The following is a 16,510-nucleotide window of genomic DNA, read 5'->3' as shown; positions in this document are numbered from 1 at the left end:
TGAGACGATATTCCATAAGCACGCAATTTGATTACGAATCGCTAGTAAGGTATGGTGTCAAAAGCTTTCTGGAAATCTAGAAATACGGATTCAATTTGAAATCCCTCGTCGAAAGCACTTAACAGTTCGTGAGTAAAGAGGTAGTTGTCTTTCACAGGAACGTGCTTTATAAATCCGTGTTGACTATGTGTCAACAGACCATTCTTTTGTAGGTAATTCATGATGTTCGAACACATGTTTCAAAACCCTGCTGCATACCGACGTTAATCATAAGGGTCTCCAATTTGGTGGATTACTCGTATTGCCTTCCTTAAAAATTGGCGTGACGTGTGCTGCTTTCCAATCTTTGGGTGCATACCTTTCGTCGAGCGAGATGTTGTGTATGATTGTTAAGTATGGAGCTTTTGAGCTAAGCGTACTCTGAAAGGAACCTAGTTGGTATACATCTGGAATGGAAGACGCTTTTTTCACTACTCCGAGTACATCTAATCCTAAATTACTCGAGATGGCACCTGTTCTTGATTTGAATTTTGGAATACTTACTTCGTCTTCTTTGGTGAAGGAATTTCGGAAGGCTGTGTTTAGTAACTCTGCTTTAGCGAGTTACTCTGCTTCTCATGCGAGAAGGCATTGATTGTGTCTTATCGCCAGCATACTTTACATACGACCATAGCCTTTTAGAACTTTGTGCCAGGTTTAGACACAAAGTTTAGTTGTGGAAACTATTATGAGCTTCTGTGAAAGATCGCCAATCTTGGGGGTTTTGCGTTTGCTTAAATTTGTTTCTGCAACAGCATTCTGACCTGTTTTGTGCGCCATGAGGGATCAGCTCCATCGTTTGCCAATTTCGTTGGTATAAATGTCTCAGTTGCTGTCGATATTATTTCTTTGAATTCAAGCCACATCTGGATTACACTTATGTTGTCTTTAACAAAGGCGTCAAGTGAAATTTTATCGGGGGTTTTTGAATTTATATATATTTTTCGTTTACTTTTGGAAATTTTGTGAGTTACGATATTCAGTCTCGGCACGACAGCCGTGTGTTCGTTAATCACTCTAACCGATTTAATGCTCAGGATTATTTGTGGCCAAGAGGTAAGTGTATTTTCACAAGTGTTTATTATTCGAGTGGGCTCATGAACTAGTCACTCGAAATAATTTTCAGAGTTTGCGTTTACCATAAATTCGGATGATGTTTTATGCGTACTTCCGGATTTAAACATATATTTTCATCAATATATCGAGGATAAATTGAAGTCATCGCCAGTTACAACTGTATGAGTCGGGTACGTGTTTGAAATTAGATTGAAGTTTTCTTTGAACCTTCCAGCAATTGTATCATCTGAACTGAGAGGTTGGTAAGAAGATCCAATATTATTTTATTCCCGTTCCCAAGAATTACCTCTACCTGTACTAATTCACAAGGACTATCTACTTCAGTTTCGCTACAAGATAAACTACTTCTAACAGCAACAAAAACACCACTACCCACTGCATTTAGTCTACTCTTTCTGGCCACTGTTACGTCCTTCGCAAAAAATTCAGCTGAACTTATCTCCGGCTGTAGCCAGCTTTCAGTGCCAATAACGATTTGAGTATCAGTGCTTTCTATTAGCGACTGGAGCTACGTATTTTCCCAACACAGCTACGATAATTTACAGCTGTTACAGGTATGGTTCCTAGATCTACGTTCTTTCTGTGTTCGACCTCCACCCTTTGAAACTGAATCCGTTTCTGTGTTATCCTGTAGCTCTCTAACCTAAGACAACCGCCCAGTGCACGCCATGCGTTTAAAAGATCTTCATCAAACCGCAAACTTCTTGCTGAACGTGAAGAGCCAGTAACGTCAAAAATCCTCCCTTAAACGAGAAAACCATTTTCTTACCGTGATCTGTCCATTGGCTTTACCCCCACATATGGCGCAAATGTGTATGGCTACCTCTGCTGCTGTCACACCTCTACTGCCGGCCGGAGTGGCCGTGCGGTTCTAGGCGCTGCAGTCTGAAACCGAGCGACCTGCTACGGTCGCAGGTTCGAATCCTGCCTCGGGCATGGATGTGTGTGTAGTCCTTACGTTAGTTAGTTTTAAGTAGTTCTAAGTTCTAGGCGACTGATGACCTCAGAAGTTAAGTCGCATAGTGCTCAGAGCCATTTGCACCATCACACCTCTACTGACTTCAAAAAGAGGAATATGTCGGAAGTGTTCCGGCTTCACCATTTGACACTCCATTTTCTAGCGTTCACAGCTCCACTTATTACCTTCAAATGATGAATGACAATATGTAAACTCAAATAGCAGCAATGAAGTACAAACAAAAAACGAGAATCGATAAATAAACCTGTAACAACTGGAATTCTAACATGCAAAACAAATACACGACGAACTTATGTACCTACCTAATAAACAGTAGTGAACAGAAGTATAGGCATTGCGCAGAGCGGGTTGGAATTAAGGCTGCTTATAAAATATCGATATATCGATATTTTTCCAAAAACCATCGTAAATAATGGCGATACTTTTCCCCCGATATATCGATATCGGAACGGCTGTATCGATGCCGAAATTTTTATTCTATATTATATTATTTTCACAACTTTCGGCAAATATTTGAAGAAGTTCTTTTGATATTGTAGTAGAACATAATTTTATTTTATTGTGTGAAAGATTCTTACTACTTTTTGAGCGTTCAACACATCTAGTCTTTCTCATTGACAGTGTGAAGCAAGTATAAGTGGCACAAAAGAAGTCCGACTGCACTGGGAGGTGGCGGTGTGAACGGAATAAAACATTTACGACGCGAAGAAACAGAACACCAGTTGCATTAAAAACCAATTTTTATTGCAACTCGTGTGTTACTTCGTTACATCGGCATTCTTCAAAAACAGTTGCTGAAAATAATGATCATAAATGAAATGATAATTAAATCAAGCCCCTAAGCTGTCGACAGGCGGGACTCGAACCCGGGATCTCCTGCTTACATTGGCAGACGCTCTATCCACCTCTCTCTCTTTTTTTTTTTATCGTTGTGTTTGGTCATTGCGGACGTCACATGACATCCGTTAAAGTTCGTTTGTTGATCCTTCCACTCACTTTTTTTATTACAGAGGCCAACCAGCTCTCTAACCAAACACGCTGAGCTATCGTGCCAGCTGTAATTAAATCAAGACCCAAAGCTGATCCATCTGAGCCACTGAAGGTACAGAGGATAGTGCGACTGCAGGGATTTATCCCTTGCATGCTCCCCGACAGGCGAACATACCCAACTTAATTTCCACACACTACATTCGTAGTCCCTCTGCCCTATATTTATATATAAATGACAAGACTCGTTTTTGCAGTGGACGGAGACGTGTGAGGGACAAATCCGGCACGTGACGAAACAGAACGACGTACCCATCGGACAATTTTTTATTGTACCTCTTATATACAGTTCCTGTTTTTGGCAAAGTACAGGGTGGTGCACGAAATGTGTTACCATTTTTTAAAAATATAAACGTTATTGTAAATATAATCTGAAAGGAACATATACTACAATGAAGAGCCGTCCATGGAGATTTGTTCTAACTCAGCACATGCTCAATATGTCTACCATTTCGTTTCCTAACTTCCCTCAAACAAACACTGAAGTTAGTGATTACACTACGGCACATTTCTTCCGTAATTTCACTACAAGCTTGAAGAATAAGTCTTCTGAGCTCCATTAAATCACGTGGACGTTTCGGGAAATTTTTTTCCTTTAGGTACTCCCAAAGAAAAAAGTCACATGAATTGAGGTCTGGACTATTGGGGGGCGGGGGGGGCAATTTTGTCCGTCATTGAAGCGTCCTGGAAACCTGAGTGATATGATCCGCAAGTCGAAATGCTCGTGTAAAAACTCCAACACAGTGTTCGCAGTATGTGTGTGGCCTTGCTCCATCTTGCATGAACCACTGCGTGTAGAAGGGCAAGGCAGTAGCAAGAAGCTGTGGAATGAAGCTAATGCGAACTACGCTCAAATAACGCTCGTTTTTCACTGTTTCTTCAAAGACAAAGGGTCCAATAAGTCCGCGGCTGGAAATTGCTGCCCACGCTGTAATCCTCGGAGCATAATGTTGTCGTTCATGAAGTACTTGTGGGTTTTCAGCGGCCCAAAAGCGTACAATTTGCGTGGTAACCATACCGTCTAAATGAAAATGCGCCTCGCCTGAAAACCAAACGTTGTTGAGAGTTTCTTCCGTATCCTCCCCCCACTGAGCAAACAGTAGTCTTACTGCTTGTGTTCTTCAGTGAGATTCTGTACACAGGTCATCTTGTGTGGGTACATATGGAGGTCACTTTTAAGAATGCGTTCAACGGAGCGTCTGGATATTCCCAGGTGCACTGGTGCCTTTCTACACGATTTCCCGGGACTTCTCTGTACAGCAACTCGTTCCGCTTCAATATTCTCCGGCGAACAAACAGGCTTAGGCCAAGGTCGCTTCGATCCAATACTGTTCCTTCCTGTACAAATTTATCGTAGAACCTGTGGATGGTCTTCTTGCAAGGGGCCCATTGTGTGTTAAACTGTCGTCGAAAACGCCTGTGAGTCACAACAAGGCTTTTCGTTTCATGAAAAAGTAACACAATTTCCGATCGATGCTGTGTCGTCAGTCTTCCATTGTCAGGCACTGCTGCTTACTAGTCTCCTAGTGGCAGTATCGTGAATTACACGTCATTTCGTAACTCATTTGTTTTTCCAAGCTCTGCTGGTACTTCTGTAGAGATCCCAGCGGGATATTTAATGTGCGTCGTAAATTGTGAAAGAAGCAATTGGTAACACAATTCGTGCGCCACCCTGTAGTTATCTCAAGCGTGAACGTGCATCCTTATCCTTTCAATTCTTGCTCTGAGAGAGTAGCAAGGTCGCTAGCTTGTTGATGTATAGAATATCTAATAACAAACCAATACTTAAATATACAGTTTTAGAACTGGCAGTATATTTACAATGTGCAGCCGATATTTTTCTAGGCCGATACGTCGATTTTTCTTCCTTTGATTTATGATAGCTTTTTCGATATGTCGATGACCGACGACGATATTTTTTTAAATCGATTTATCGGATTCGCGATATTTTTAAAAATATCAGCAGTCGTAGTTGGAACGTTAGGAGACGTTACGAATCATGGAGGTAAAAATAAGAGGAGTTGTCATGCCGTCACAAACTTGAAGCCGACCCAAGTGAAGATCCGCCATGTTAGCTACCCCAAAACATTCGCTTCTGGTAGTCTGATTCCGTGTAGTCGTGAAGTGTTTTGATAAAAAAAATGCCGGCTTGCGTCGCTTACTGGTGTAATAATCGTTCTGATTGTAATCTAAAGATTAAACAAATCACATTTCATTCGTAAGTGAACTTACTTAAGCGCTATTTTCTTATATATACTTAAAATTCTGATCCACTGTAAAGTTTTACAGTATGATTTTATTTCTGTGATTTGACTTTACATTTCCTATCAATCCAACGTGAAGAGCTCTCCGGAGGTGAGCGATATACCTGGTTTTCATTGTTTGGTTATTCCCAAGTAACTGAAAAGTCCTGGCAAGAAATATCCTGGAAATGGGGACTAATGTTTTAAAATGCGATAATTTATATAGAAGTAATGTAACTACATGTAGTCAATTAAATCTTCAGTAAAATGTGTGGAACACCTGTTACAGTGGTTAAATTGTAAGTACTTAAAGGGTTACATATTTGTTAAAGCAAAGTTCCCTATCTATGTCCAGGCTATTTAGATCATTACATTAATCACTGTGTTGTCGTGTTACCCTGTAAATTGCTGTTATTTGCTACACTGAATGTCACATGTCACTTGGTAGATACAATTTAAAAACAAAGCAGATGTGTAAACTACAATGGGCCTGACAATCTTAAATTCCGTTCTTTTCCTTAGTAATTTAGCGAATCTTTCACTTTGTTGACATGACAGCTGTCTTGTTTATATCATCCCTTCATACATCGATGGGACACCAAAGGAAATAAGGCAAGTTTCTTTCAAACTTGAACATTTAAAATTTTCATTGGACTTGAAAATGCAACGAATACAAAACGGTGCCTCTAAACTATCAATCATTGCTTTTGGAGTTCTGGCTTTATCGATTATCGACACAAACACAATTAAAGTGAATAGAAATGGATTACGAAAGCACGCTTTTCATAGCACAAACTTCTCTTCTCGGTTATTCGAAGTGTATAAACAAAAAGGAATTACAATACTGAGGCCAGAAGCATCATATTTTCGTGTCGTATTACTGTATCGAATACGCATTTAAGACCAGAAAAATGTTTGAAGTTGCGTTCCTCATGCTGTGTTGTTCACTAAAACAGTGTAACATTTACTATATAAAATAAATATCGCGTGCACACGACAGAAATAACAAACAAGAAGGAATTGTAAACACTCGTCTGCTAATGTTATGGGGGATCCAAGAAGGCGGCAGGCCCCACCCACTGGCTTCAAAACAACGTACAGCGTAAAGCCGTCGGCACACGGACCGTGCTGTCGAAAGTTAACGTTGAGGGTGCCGAGTTCAACATGCTGCTGAACGCTCAGGAACGATGCGACTTTTGCATGCGGTACGTGGGCCCCAACGTGGTATATGCCATCGCAACGCACTCCAGCAGCAGTTTGAGCGATGTTTCTAGTTCGTAAATCACACTGTTCACTCAACGGGCGAACGTAAAATTCCCACGTTAGCTCTATTAAAACGCACATTTCCTCCATCGTCCACGAAAAGGAAAGTACCATGTCCAATGAATAAGGACACAGGCTTATAAAAGTTCCATTACAGACAGTGCAGTACAAATTTGGAATACTTCTCCGCATAAGATAAACATTATTTCATCATTCCAAAATGTTAGTAAAACCCCAAGGTGAGTCAGTCTTACTTGATCAATGTTCCTACCCAGTAGCAGTATTCTTGCAAATTGTGAATTTGTTGTTGTTGTTGTGGTCGTCAGTCCCTGGTTTGATGCAGCTATCCTTGCTACCCTATCCTGGGCAAGCTTCTTCATCTCCCAGTACTTACTGCAACCCACATCCTTCTGAGTCTGCTTAGTGTATTCATCTCTTGGTCTCCCTCTACGATTCTTACCCTCCACGCTGCCCTCCAAAGCTAAATTTGTGATCCCTCGATGCCTCAGAACATGTCCTACTAACCAGTCCCTTCTTTTTGTCAAGCTGTGCCACATACTCCTCTTCTCCCCAATTCCATTCAATACTTCATCATTAGTTATGTGATCTACCCATCTAATCTTCAGCATTCTTCTGTAGCACCACATTTAGAAAGCTTCTATTCTCTTCTTGTCCAAACTATTTATCGTCCATGTTTCACTTCAAAACAAGGCTACACTCCATACAAATACTTTCAGAAACGACATCCTGACACTTAAATCTATACTGGAACTGTGAAATACGAAGCGTAAAAGAAAAAGGAGCAAAATATCTTTATAGAAGTAGCTCAAGCTGTCCTGTAGATTAAGCCAATCGAACAAAGTCACCCCTCCAAAAAATGCGAAATAATATTTACATAACATCAAATATTATAGCATATACTTATATGAAACTAATAATAAAGTATCAGAACCTAATAAAAACGCGAATGTTAGGAAAAGAAATTGTGAGTGTTAAGACGTGAACCACCGCCTCAGCAAAATCTCATAAGGGACAGAGACGCTACTCATTACACTAAACCAACAACATACTCATTGTACTTACTCATATTATGTTACGGCTTGCTAAAAACGTTTATCGTAGATAATTATGTTACTAATTGAAATTTAATTATAACAAATTATACTAAGAACAATGCGATGTGGGTGGTTCTTCAGTGTGTTGCTGCCTTCAAATAGCCTACTCTCATAATATGCAAGTTACAATAATTCTTTTCAGAATGAGATTTTCACTCTGCAGCGGAGTGTGCGCTGATATGAAACTTCCTGGGAGATTAAAACTGTGTGCCCGACCTTTTCCTTTCGCGGGCAAGTGCTCTACCATTTTTTAATTTTTTTTTTTTCTTAAATCTCATTTTGTTCGCTTTCGTTCGTTGTATATGCTCGAGGCGGACGTCGTAAGACACCAGTTTTTAGTTCGTTGATGATCGGTGAACTCAGTTTTTTTTAATTTTTTATTACGGCGGGCAACTAACCCTCTGACAGAACACGCTGAGCTATCGTGCCGGCATATGGCTTATTCATGTCTCCGCAGTATCCTTTCTTTCAGGAGTGCTAGTTCTGCAAGGTTCGCAGGAGAGCTTCTGTAAAGTATGGAAGGTAGGAGACGAGATACTGGCAGAAGTACAGCTGGGAGGAGGGGGCCTGAGTCGTGCTTCGGTGGCTCAGATGGTAGAGTTTTAATCTGCCAGGAAGTTTCAATAAGTGTTTTGCCACGAATATGACGGTTTCATTATTTTATTGGAACGAATTACACAACTAACAACGGGTTTTCCAGTGATTCTCAATTTGCTGGTGCTCAGAAACGGCATATATACATATAGGCTTGAAATGAATCCCAATATGGCGCCTCATAACTCTGTACTGAAGGGAGACGGCGTGCGTGTGAAATAGGTGGCGTTGTGCCATCTCATTGGTCAACGCTCAGACGCACGCTCAGAATATCTGACATGCCAGATATTGCTTTGCACCTTCGGAAAGACTCCCGAACGTGCTATTCCACGCTATGACGTCAGAAACTCGGCACGCTGAACGTTCGGATGCACGGTCCGTGTGCCGACGGCTTTAGTCTGCAGCGCCATCTCCCCTCATTGTAGCTCCATGTTGCGGACGGAGGCAGGAGGCAGTGCTGGACATGTGGGGCGTTCTGTGGCAGGTTGGTCCGGGCGCGGCGGAGGCGCTCGCGAGCGACGGCGGCGACCGGCAGCAGGTGCTGCGGCTGTCGCGGGCCGTCCTGGCGCGCCACCACGCCGTCCACGTGCTCGTGCTGGCTGCCCCACCGCGGCGCGGCGCGGACGCATACGACCAGCTCGCCGCGCAGTTCTGGGTGAGTGCCTTCCTGCCGCCTCACCTACCTACACGTCTCTACCAGTTTTTCTCGTAGTCCACTGTCACCGCCAACACTTTAACAATTAAGCCTTGTCCGCCTACTATCGCCACCTGCTAATACACACACAACAGTCTGCAGAACGCACAACAAGTATGTAAACTCAACAGTATCTACATTTATATTCCGGAAGCCACCGACTGGTGTGTGCCGGGGGGCTCTTTAAGTGCCACTGTCATTACCTCCCTTTCCGGTTCCAGCCACGTATGGTTCGCGGGAAGAACGACTGCCGAAAAGCCTCCGTGCGCGCTCGAATCTCTCTAATTTGACATTCGTGATCTCCTCGGGAGGTATACGTGGGGGGTAGAAACACACCCTCTGGAAACCTGACGAACTAGCTAGACCGCGATGCAGAGCGCCTATCTTGCAGAGTCTGCCACTTGAGTTTGCTAAACATCTCCTTAACGCTCTCACGGTTACCAAATAACCCTGTGACGAAACGGGCCGCTCTTCTTTAGATCTTCTCTATCTCCTCCGTCAACTCGACCTGGTACGGAGCAATACTCAAGTATAGGTCGAACGAGTGCTTTGTAAGCCACCTCCTTTGTTGATGGACTACATTTTCTAAGGACTCTCCTAATGAATCTCAACCTGGTACCCGCCTTACCAACAATTGATTTTATATGATCATTCCACTTCAAATCGTTCCGCACGCATACTCCCAGATATTTTACAGAAGTAACTGCTACCAGTGTTTGTTCCGCTATCAGTTAATCGTACAATAAAGGAACCTTCTTTCTATGTATTTGCAGTACATTACATTTGTCTATGTTAAGGGTCAGTTGCCACTCCCTGCACCAAGTGCCTATCCGCTGCAGATCTTCCTGCATTTCGCTGCAATTTTCTAATGCTGCAACTTCTCTGTATACTACAGCATCAACCGCGAAAAGCCGCATGGAACTTGCGACACTATCTACTAGGTCATTTTTATATATTGTGAAAAGCAATGGTCCCATAACACTCCCCTGTGGCACGCCAGAGGTTACTTTAACGTCTGTAGACGTCACTCCAATGAGAACAACATGCTCTGTTCTGTTTGCTAAAAACTCTTCAATCGAGCCACACGACTGGTCTGATATTCTGTAGGCTCTTACTTTTGTTTATCAGGCGACAGTGCGGAACTGTATCGAACGCCTTCCGGATGTCAACGAAAATGGCATCTACCTGGGAACCTGTATCTAATGTTCTCTGGGTCTCATGAACAAATAAAGTGAGTTGGGTCTCACACGATCGCTCTTTCCGGAATCCATGTTGATTCCTACAGAGTAGATTCCGGGTTTCCTGAAACGACATGATAAGCGAGCGAAAAACATATTCTAAAATTCTACAACAGATCGACGTCAGAGATATAGGTCTATAGTTTTGCGCATCTGCTCGACAACCCTTCTTGAAGACTGGGACTACCTGTGCTCTTTTCCAATCATTTGGAACCTTCCGTTCCTCTAGAGACTTGCGGTACACAGCTGCTAGAAGGGGGGGGGGGGGGGGGGCAAGTTCTTTCGCGTACTCTGTGTAGAATCGAATTGGTATCCCGTCAGGTCCAGTGGACTTTCCTCTGTTGAGTGATTGCAGTTGCTTTTCTATTCCTTGGGCTCTTATTTCGATGTCAGACATTTTTTCGTTTGTGCGAGGATTTAGAGAAGGAACTGCAGTGCGGTCTTCCTCTGTGAAACAGCTTTGGAAAAAAGTTTTTAGTTCTTCAGCTTTAAGCGTGTCATCCTCTGTTTCAATGCCATCATCATCCCAGAGTGTCTGGATATGCCATGTTTGCTGATGATGCTGTGGTGTACGGGAAGGTGTCGTTGTTGAGTGACTATAGAAGGATACAAGATGGACAGGATTTGTGATTGGCGTAAAGATTGGTACCTAACTCTAAAAATAGATAAATGTAAATTAATGCAGATGAATAGGAAAAAGAATCCCGTAATGTTTGAATACTCCATTAGTAGTGTATCGCTTGACACAGTTACGTCGATTGAATATTTGGGCGTAACATTGCAGGGCGATATGAAGTGGGACAAGCATGTAATGGCAGTTGTTGGGAAGGCGGATTGTCGTCTTCAGTTTATTGGTAGAATTTGGGGAAGATGTGGTTCATCTGTAAAGGAGACCGCTTATAAAACACTAATACGATCTATTCTTGAGTACTGCTCGAGCGTTTCGGATCCTTATCAGGTCGGATTGAGGGAGGGCATAGAAGATAGAAGCAATTCAGAGGCGGGCTGCTAGATTTGTTACTAGTAGGTTTGATCATCACGCGAGTGTTACGGAAATGCTTCAGGAAATCGGGTTGGAGTCTCTGGAGGAAAGGAGGCGTTCTTTTCGTGAGTCGCTATTGAGGAAATTTAGAGAACCAGCATTTGAGGCTGACTGCAGTACAATTTTACTGCCGTCAACTTATATTTCACGGAAAGACCACAAAGGTAAGACAAGAGAGATTAGGGCTCGTACAGAGGCATATAGGCAGTCGTTTTTCCCTCGTTCTGTTTGGGAATGGAACAGGGAGAGAAGATGCTAGTTGTGGTACGAGGTACCCTTCGCCACGCAACGTATGATGGATTGCGGAGTATGTATGTAGATGTAGATGTAGACAAGTTAGGTCGCTGCGAACTGTCAGTCCTAGATTTTTTAGGGTAACCCGTGTTCCCATTGAGTTTCCACCAATAGTCTAATCCAGTGGTCGTCAAACTGCGGCCCACCGAGCGACGTGGCGTAGTGGTTAGCACACTGGACTGACATTCGGAAGGACGACGTTTCGAACCGCGTCCGACCATCCTGGCCGGCCGGTGTGGCCGAGCGGTTTTAGGCGCTTCAGTCTGGAACCGCGCGACTGTTACGGTCTCAGGTTCGAATCCTGCCTGGGGGACGGATGTGTGTGATGTCCTTAGGTTAGTTAGGTTTAAGTAGTTCTAAGTTCTAGGAGACTGATGACCTCAGATGTTAAGGGCTCAGAGCCATTTGCACCATTTTGAACCATTTCGACCACCCTGGTTTAGGTTTACCGTGATTTTCCTAAATCGCTTCAGCCAAATGCCGGGATGGTTCCTTTGACAGGACAAGGCCTGTTTCCTTCCACGTCCTTCCTGAATTCGATGGACCGATGACCTCGCTGTCTGGTCCTCTCCGCAAAATCAACCAGTCAACCAAAGTGCGGACCGCGTGCCACATGCGATCCGAATCAAGTGTGCGTGCGGCCCGATATGCCCGGCCTTTAACATGTGCTTCTAGCAACTAACAGCATGTAAATGAATTATATAAATTTTTTATGAATATATAGACACTAGTTCAACTGCCAGAGATTAATGCGTAAAGCATTTTCTGAACAAAAGAAGCTTTACAGTCTTCGTTTATTAGTTTTAGAATAAGTTACCTTTTCCGCTGTTATCCTGTCCTAGTGTTAAGGACGTTTTGTGCCATTTCTTACTGATAAAATTGGGTTAAATAATGAAAGTGATTTTGAAGCAGAACTATTTCGTGTTTTGTGATACCACGGGTCCTAGCTCCTGAAATTCTGGAAAATTGTTACTTTTTATGCAGAGTATTTAGATGGAGGCGACTATCTTCACGACGACGCTGCTCAGTAATAGAGGTACGTGAATGTGTTCATTTTTCCTTTCTTTGCCGCTACCGCCAATTTCAATATATTTGCCGTGACTTTCAGAACCTGCAGTCTTTCTTTTCATTTAATTTCGAAGTCGACGCATTTACGTTCTAAGATGAATAAATGCATTTAACTGTAATTCTTTTTATCCAAGCCACGGGGGATGATTGCACTCAAAATGTACGTGCCTCCGTTCGTATGTTTGCAGACATTTGAGTGCGTACAAGCGTAACTATATTGAAGACTCATTTCCTATACAGTATTTTTTTTTTTTTTTTGAGGCCCTAGCCACACGACATTTAATTTCATTTTTGACCAGTCATTCGCGAATGTACGTGTCCTCTTATTTGATGTAGTCAGTCGGCCGTATTCTTTCTAACATTATTTGTAATATTCAGTGGCTCAGTTTCCACAACTGATCTTTGCCTGTGTCGCAACAGCGCTTCACGCGAAATATTTATTACGCGACGTCCACAGCAACTTTTATTTCAATATTTCGACGACCGACTGAATAAAGATTTTTCTAACAATAACAATAGCAAAACATAACAATATTAGAGCACGCGTTAGAAGCAAAATCCGAAAACGTCATCTTACGTTAAGAGCTACTTAACCCTCTGGCCACAAGGTAGATTGGAAGAACGTTAGCAACAAGGCCGGGTGGAAACCCACCTGAGTAGTACGATAGACGACGCCTCCAATACTGTGAGCGTGACTGGCTAGGAGGATACACTGGCTGGGAGTAAGACCTGAGCTACATGACGCATGCGCACAAAGGCAGAGAGCGGTCGGGTGTTTTTCCACCTCAAATTGTGGGCAGAGGTTTAAGAGTACTTTTGTTCAAAAAAATGGTTCAAATGGCTCTGAGCACTATGGGACTCAACTGCTGTGGTCATTAGTCCCCTAGAACTTAGAACTACTTAAACCTAACTAACCTAAGGACATCACACACATCCATGCCCGAGGCAGGATTCGAACCTGCGACCGTAGCAGTCGCACGGTTCCGGACTGCTCTCCTAGAACCGCGAGACCACCGCGGCCGGCAGTACTTTTGTTGCCCAGTAACAAACAGAAGTTCTTACAGAGACAGTAACATTTTAACATGCGCCTAATTTTAACTGACGTTGATGAATTCGGCCTTGAGCTAAGTAAAGTTTGCCGCTCGCGTCATGGAAAAATTGGAAATTTGTGGTAAGTTCCTATGGGACCAAATTGCTGAGGTCATCGGTCCCTAGGCTTACACACTACGTAATCTAACTTAAACTAACTTACACTAAGGACATCACACTCACCCATGCCCGAGGGAGTCGAGTGAACCGTGGCCTCAGACCGCACGGCTACCCCGCGCGACTCACATCAAGGGCAGTGCAGTGCGTTGAGCGGCCATTGTGGTGTTAACCCTACGTGAGAAATGTGGATCCTATACCACCAACACGAAGGTGAGGTGCCCTACACCCAACAGCCTAAGTCTGTCCTGACTCATTGATTTTACGTCTAAGACCTGTACTACTCTGTCGCCTTAAGTTTCGTTTCTTTTTCAAACTTTTTATAGCTTAGAGCATTTTACAGTGAATAACTTACTTATCTTTATAACATCTGACAATAAACACATTAGTAATTACATAAGAAATCCAACATTTAATAAATGTCCAAGTTCTAAATCTGTGCCTGTGTTCGTCCTATACGACGGCTTGGAGTCAGTTGGCAGGTACTTCAGCTTCAGGGACGCAGTCGGGACAAAGGAAGGTCGAGTGTTAGGCGAGACAAATGTACTGACCGAAGGCTTTGCATACGTAGTTCTTTTTCTGTCCTCCTTTCAGCCGCGCGGCCCACACCTTGAATTATTCTTCACTTTTTTTGGCGGAGGAGGTGTCACAGCTTGGCTGCTGGAACTAGGAAATAAATCCTTGAGGCGCTGCCAGGAAGGTGCCTGGATGCCTCCTGGCGCTTGTAAGGCTGACCTCGAAGAAGGGCGAGGGGGCGGGGGGGGGGGGGGGCAGTGTTTTGAAGAATTGTGGAGGTGTAAGAGTTGCCCGAGGCGAGTTGCAAAAGTGGATCAATAGCGCATTGATTCCAGCGACGTCGAGTTGCGATAAGACGATCTTGAGTGGCCATCTTCTGCATGTTCAGCTCACGTCAAAAGTTTCGCACCACTTGTCGACAATGTCGATGCCGTCTTTGGTCTTATTTTAGTAGGTAATTACCTCAGGTCTCTTCTTGTCCCTAGTCGATTCGTATAGATGATCATCGCGGTGAAAGGAAGAGAGAAAAATCACAACTTTCTTCTTTTTTGGAACATAGGAGGCCAAGGTGATCTGTTTACTGAATCCGAACATGAGGCTGCAGTCTGAGCGGACAGTGGTCTCAGTGAATGCCTTAGGGATCTCTTTTTTGATTTTCCTAACCGTTCCAACAAGAGTCATCTTGTGCTTGTGTACGAGTGTAGTGGCCAGTGGAACGCTGGTGTACCAGTTGTCCATCGTTAGGTTCCTTCCCGCTCCAGATATCTTGGCTATGAGGCGTTAGATCACATCAGACAGGGAGTTGCTCTTGTGGAAACCTCCGTCACATTGCTTTCCGACGTACACATCCATGCAGGAGGTGTAAAACACCTCGGAGAGGCACATAGCGACGATCTTGATGCCGTACTTAGCCGTCTTTGTCAGGACGTATTGAATGAGAGAGCATCGGCTACGGATACGCTCCAGTTTCTCGTTGATCGTAACGTTGCCACCGTTGATGTAACTGGCCTGTAAGTTGTTGTTTAACTGGTCGAAGACTTCACGGATTAGACAGAGTTTGTGCTGTATACGCCGAGCCTGTCAGGTACTGAGATAGTGAAACGTGAGAGACCTCAGGAGGAATCTGACTCGAGTCACGGTCATCGCCAGGGGAAGATCTCAACACCAGTCCCATCGGTGGGCCAGAAACTAGCCAGATTCGTACGTCCAGCTTTGAATCCCTCTCAATCAGATAGACAAGCCCAAGGAGAGCCATAACCTAAGGTTCGTTCGTCTTCTCATATAGGCTATCTGTCTTGTAGTTTTCGGTACCCGTCTCTATCTTTTTGCTGGTGCAATCGACGATGATATGGACAGTATATGAACCTCCTCGAGAGACTTTGCATTCTTTGCGTTTCTCGTCCGTCCAGGGGCTTCTTTGATGATCTTCCAAGATCTGGTCCTAATCCTCTGTGGGCCTAGAGGATTCTTCATCCACTTCGTGACTCCATCCTTCCTGAGGTAGAAGTCGTCACGTTTTTCGTCGATTCCATCGTCGCTGGCTGGCATCCTCGTTTGAGTGAGTGCTGTGTTCACTCTCTGCAATTTGACCATCATCCTTCTCGCCCCCCATCATCAACAGGTAACATCGAAAAGTGCTAGACTTTGGAATAATGTGTTATGATACAATATTGCAGGTCTACAAAGTGTCTGTCACTTTGGTCTGGCGCAAAGGTGTTGAAAATCCAGGCAACAAGAACGGAAAGGTGGGGTACAGTAAAACACATCGGAGAGAAAGAAGAGCCGCGCTGGATTAGCCGAGCGGTCTAAGGCACTGCAGTCATGGACTGTGCGGCTGATCCCGGCGGAGTTTCGAGTCCTCCCTCGGGCATGGGTGTGTGTTTTGTCCTTAGGATAATTTAGCTTAAGTAGTGTGTAAGCTTAGGGACTGATGACCTTAGCAGTTAATTCCCATAAGATTTCACACAAAAAAAGAGAGTTCTAGCGCACGAATGAGGAAAACGCGTGGAGCGCACTTTGTTGACAGCTATTCAGAAACTCAGCAGTGTCCGTGCCTCCATTTCGGCATTATACGCGAAAGTACAGCCCTTGGGGT

General features: G+C 43.7%; 1 protein-coding gene across 1 annotated transcript in view; it reads left to right on the top strand.

Annotated features, from left to right (window-relative positions):
- Positions 1-16,510, top strand: part of LOC126278065 (uncharacterized) — a 310,230-nt gene that overhangs the window by 204,785 nt on the left and 88,935 nt on the right. Inside the window, exon 4 of the mRNA XM_049977894.1 lies at positions 8,842-9,012. Within this exon, the coding sequence (XP_049833851.1) occupies positions 8,842-9,012 (171 nt within the window). The remainder of the gene's footprint in view (positions 1-8,841; positions 9,013-16,510) is intronic.

The sequence above is a fragment of the Schistocerca gregaria genome, chromosome 1 (genome assembly GCF_023897955.1).
Source record: "Schistocerca gregaria isolate iqSchGreg1 chromosome 1, iqSchGreg1.2, whole genome shotgun sequence".
NCBI lineage: Eukaryota > Metazoa > Arthropoda > Insecta > Orthoptera > Acrididae > Schistocerca > Schistocerca gregaria.
This window is presented reverse-complemented; position numbering and strand designations above follow the sequence as displayed.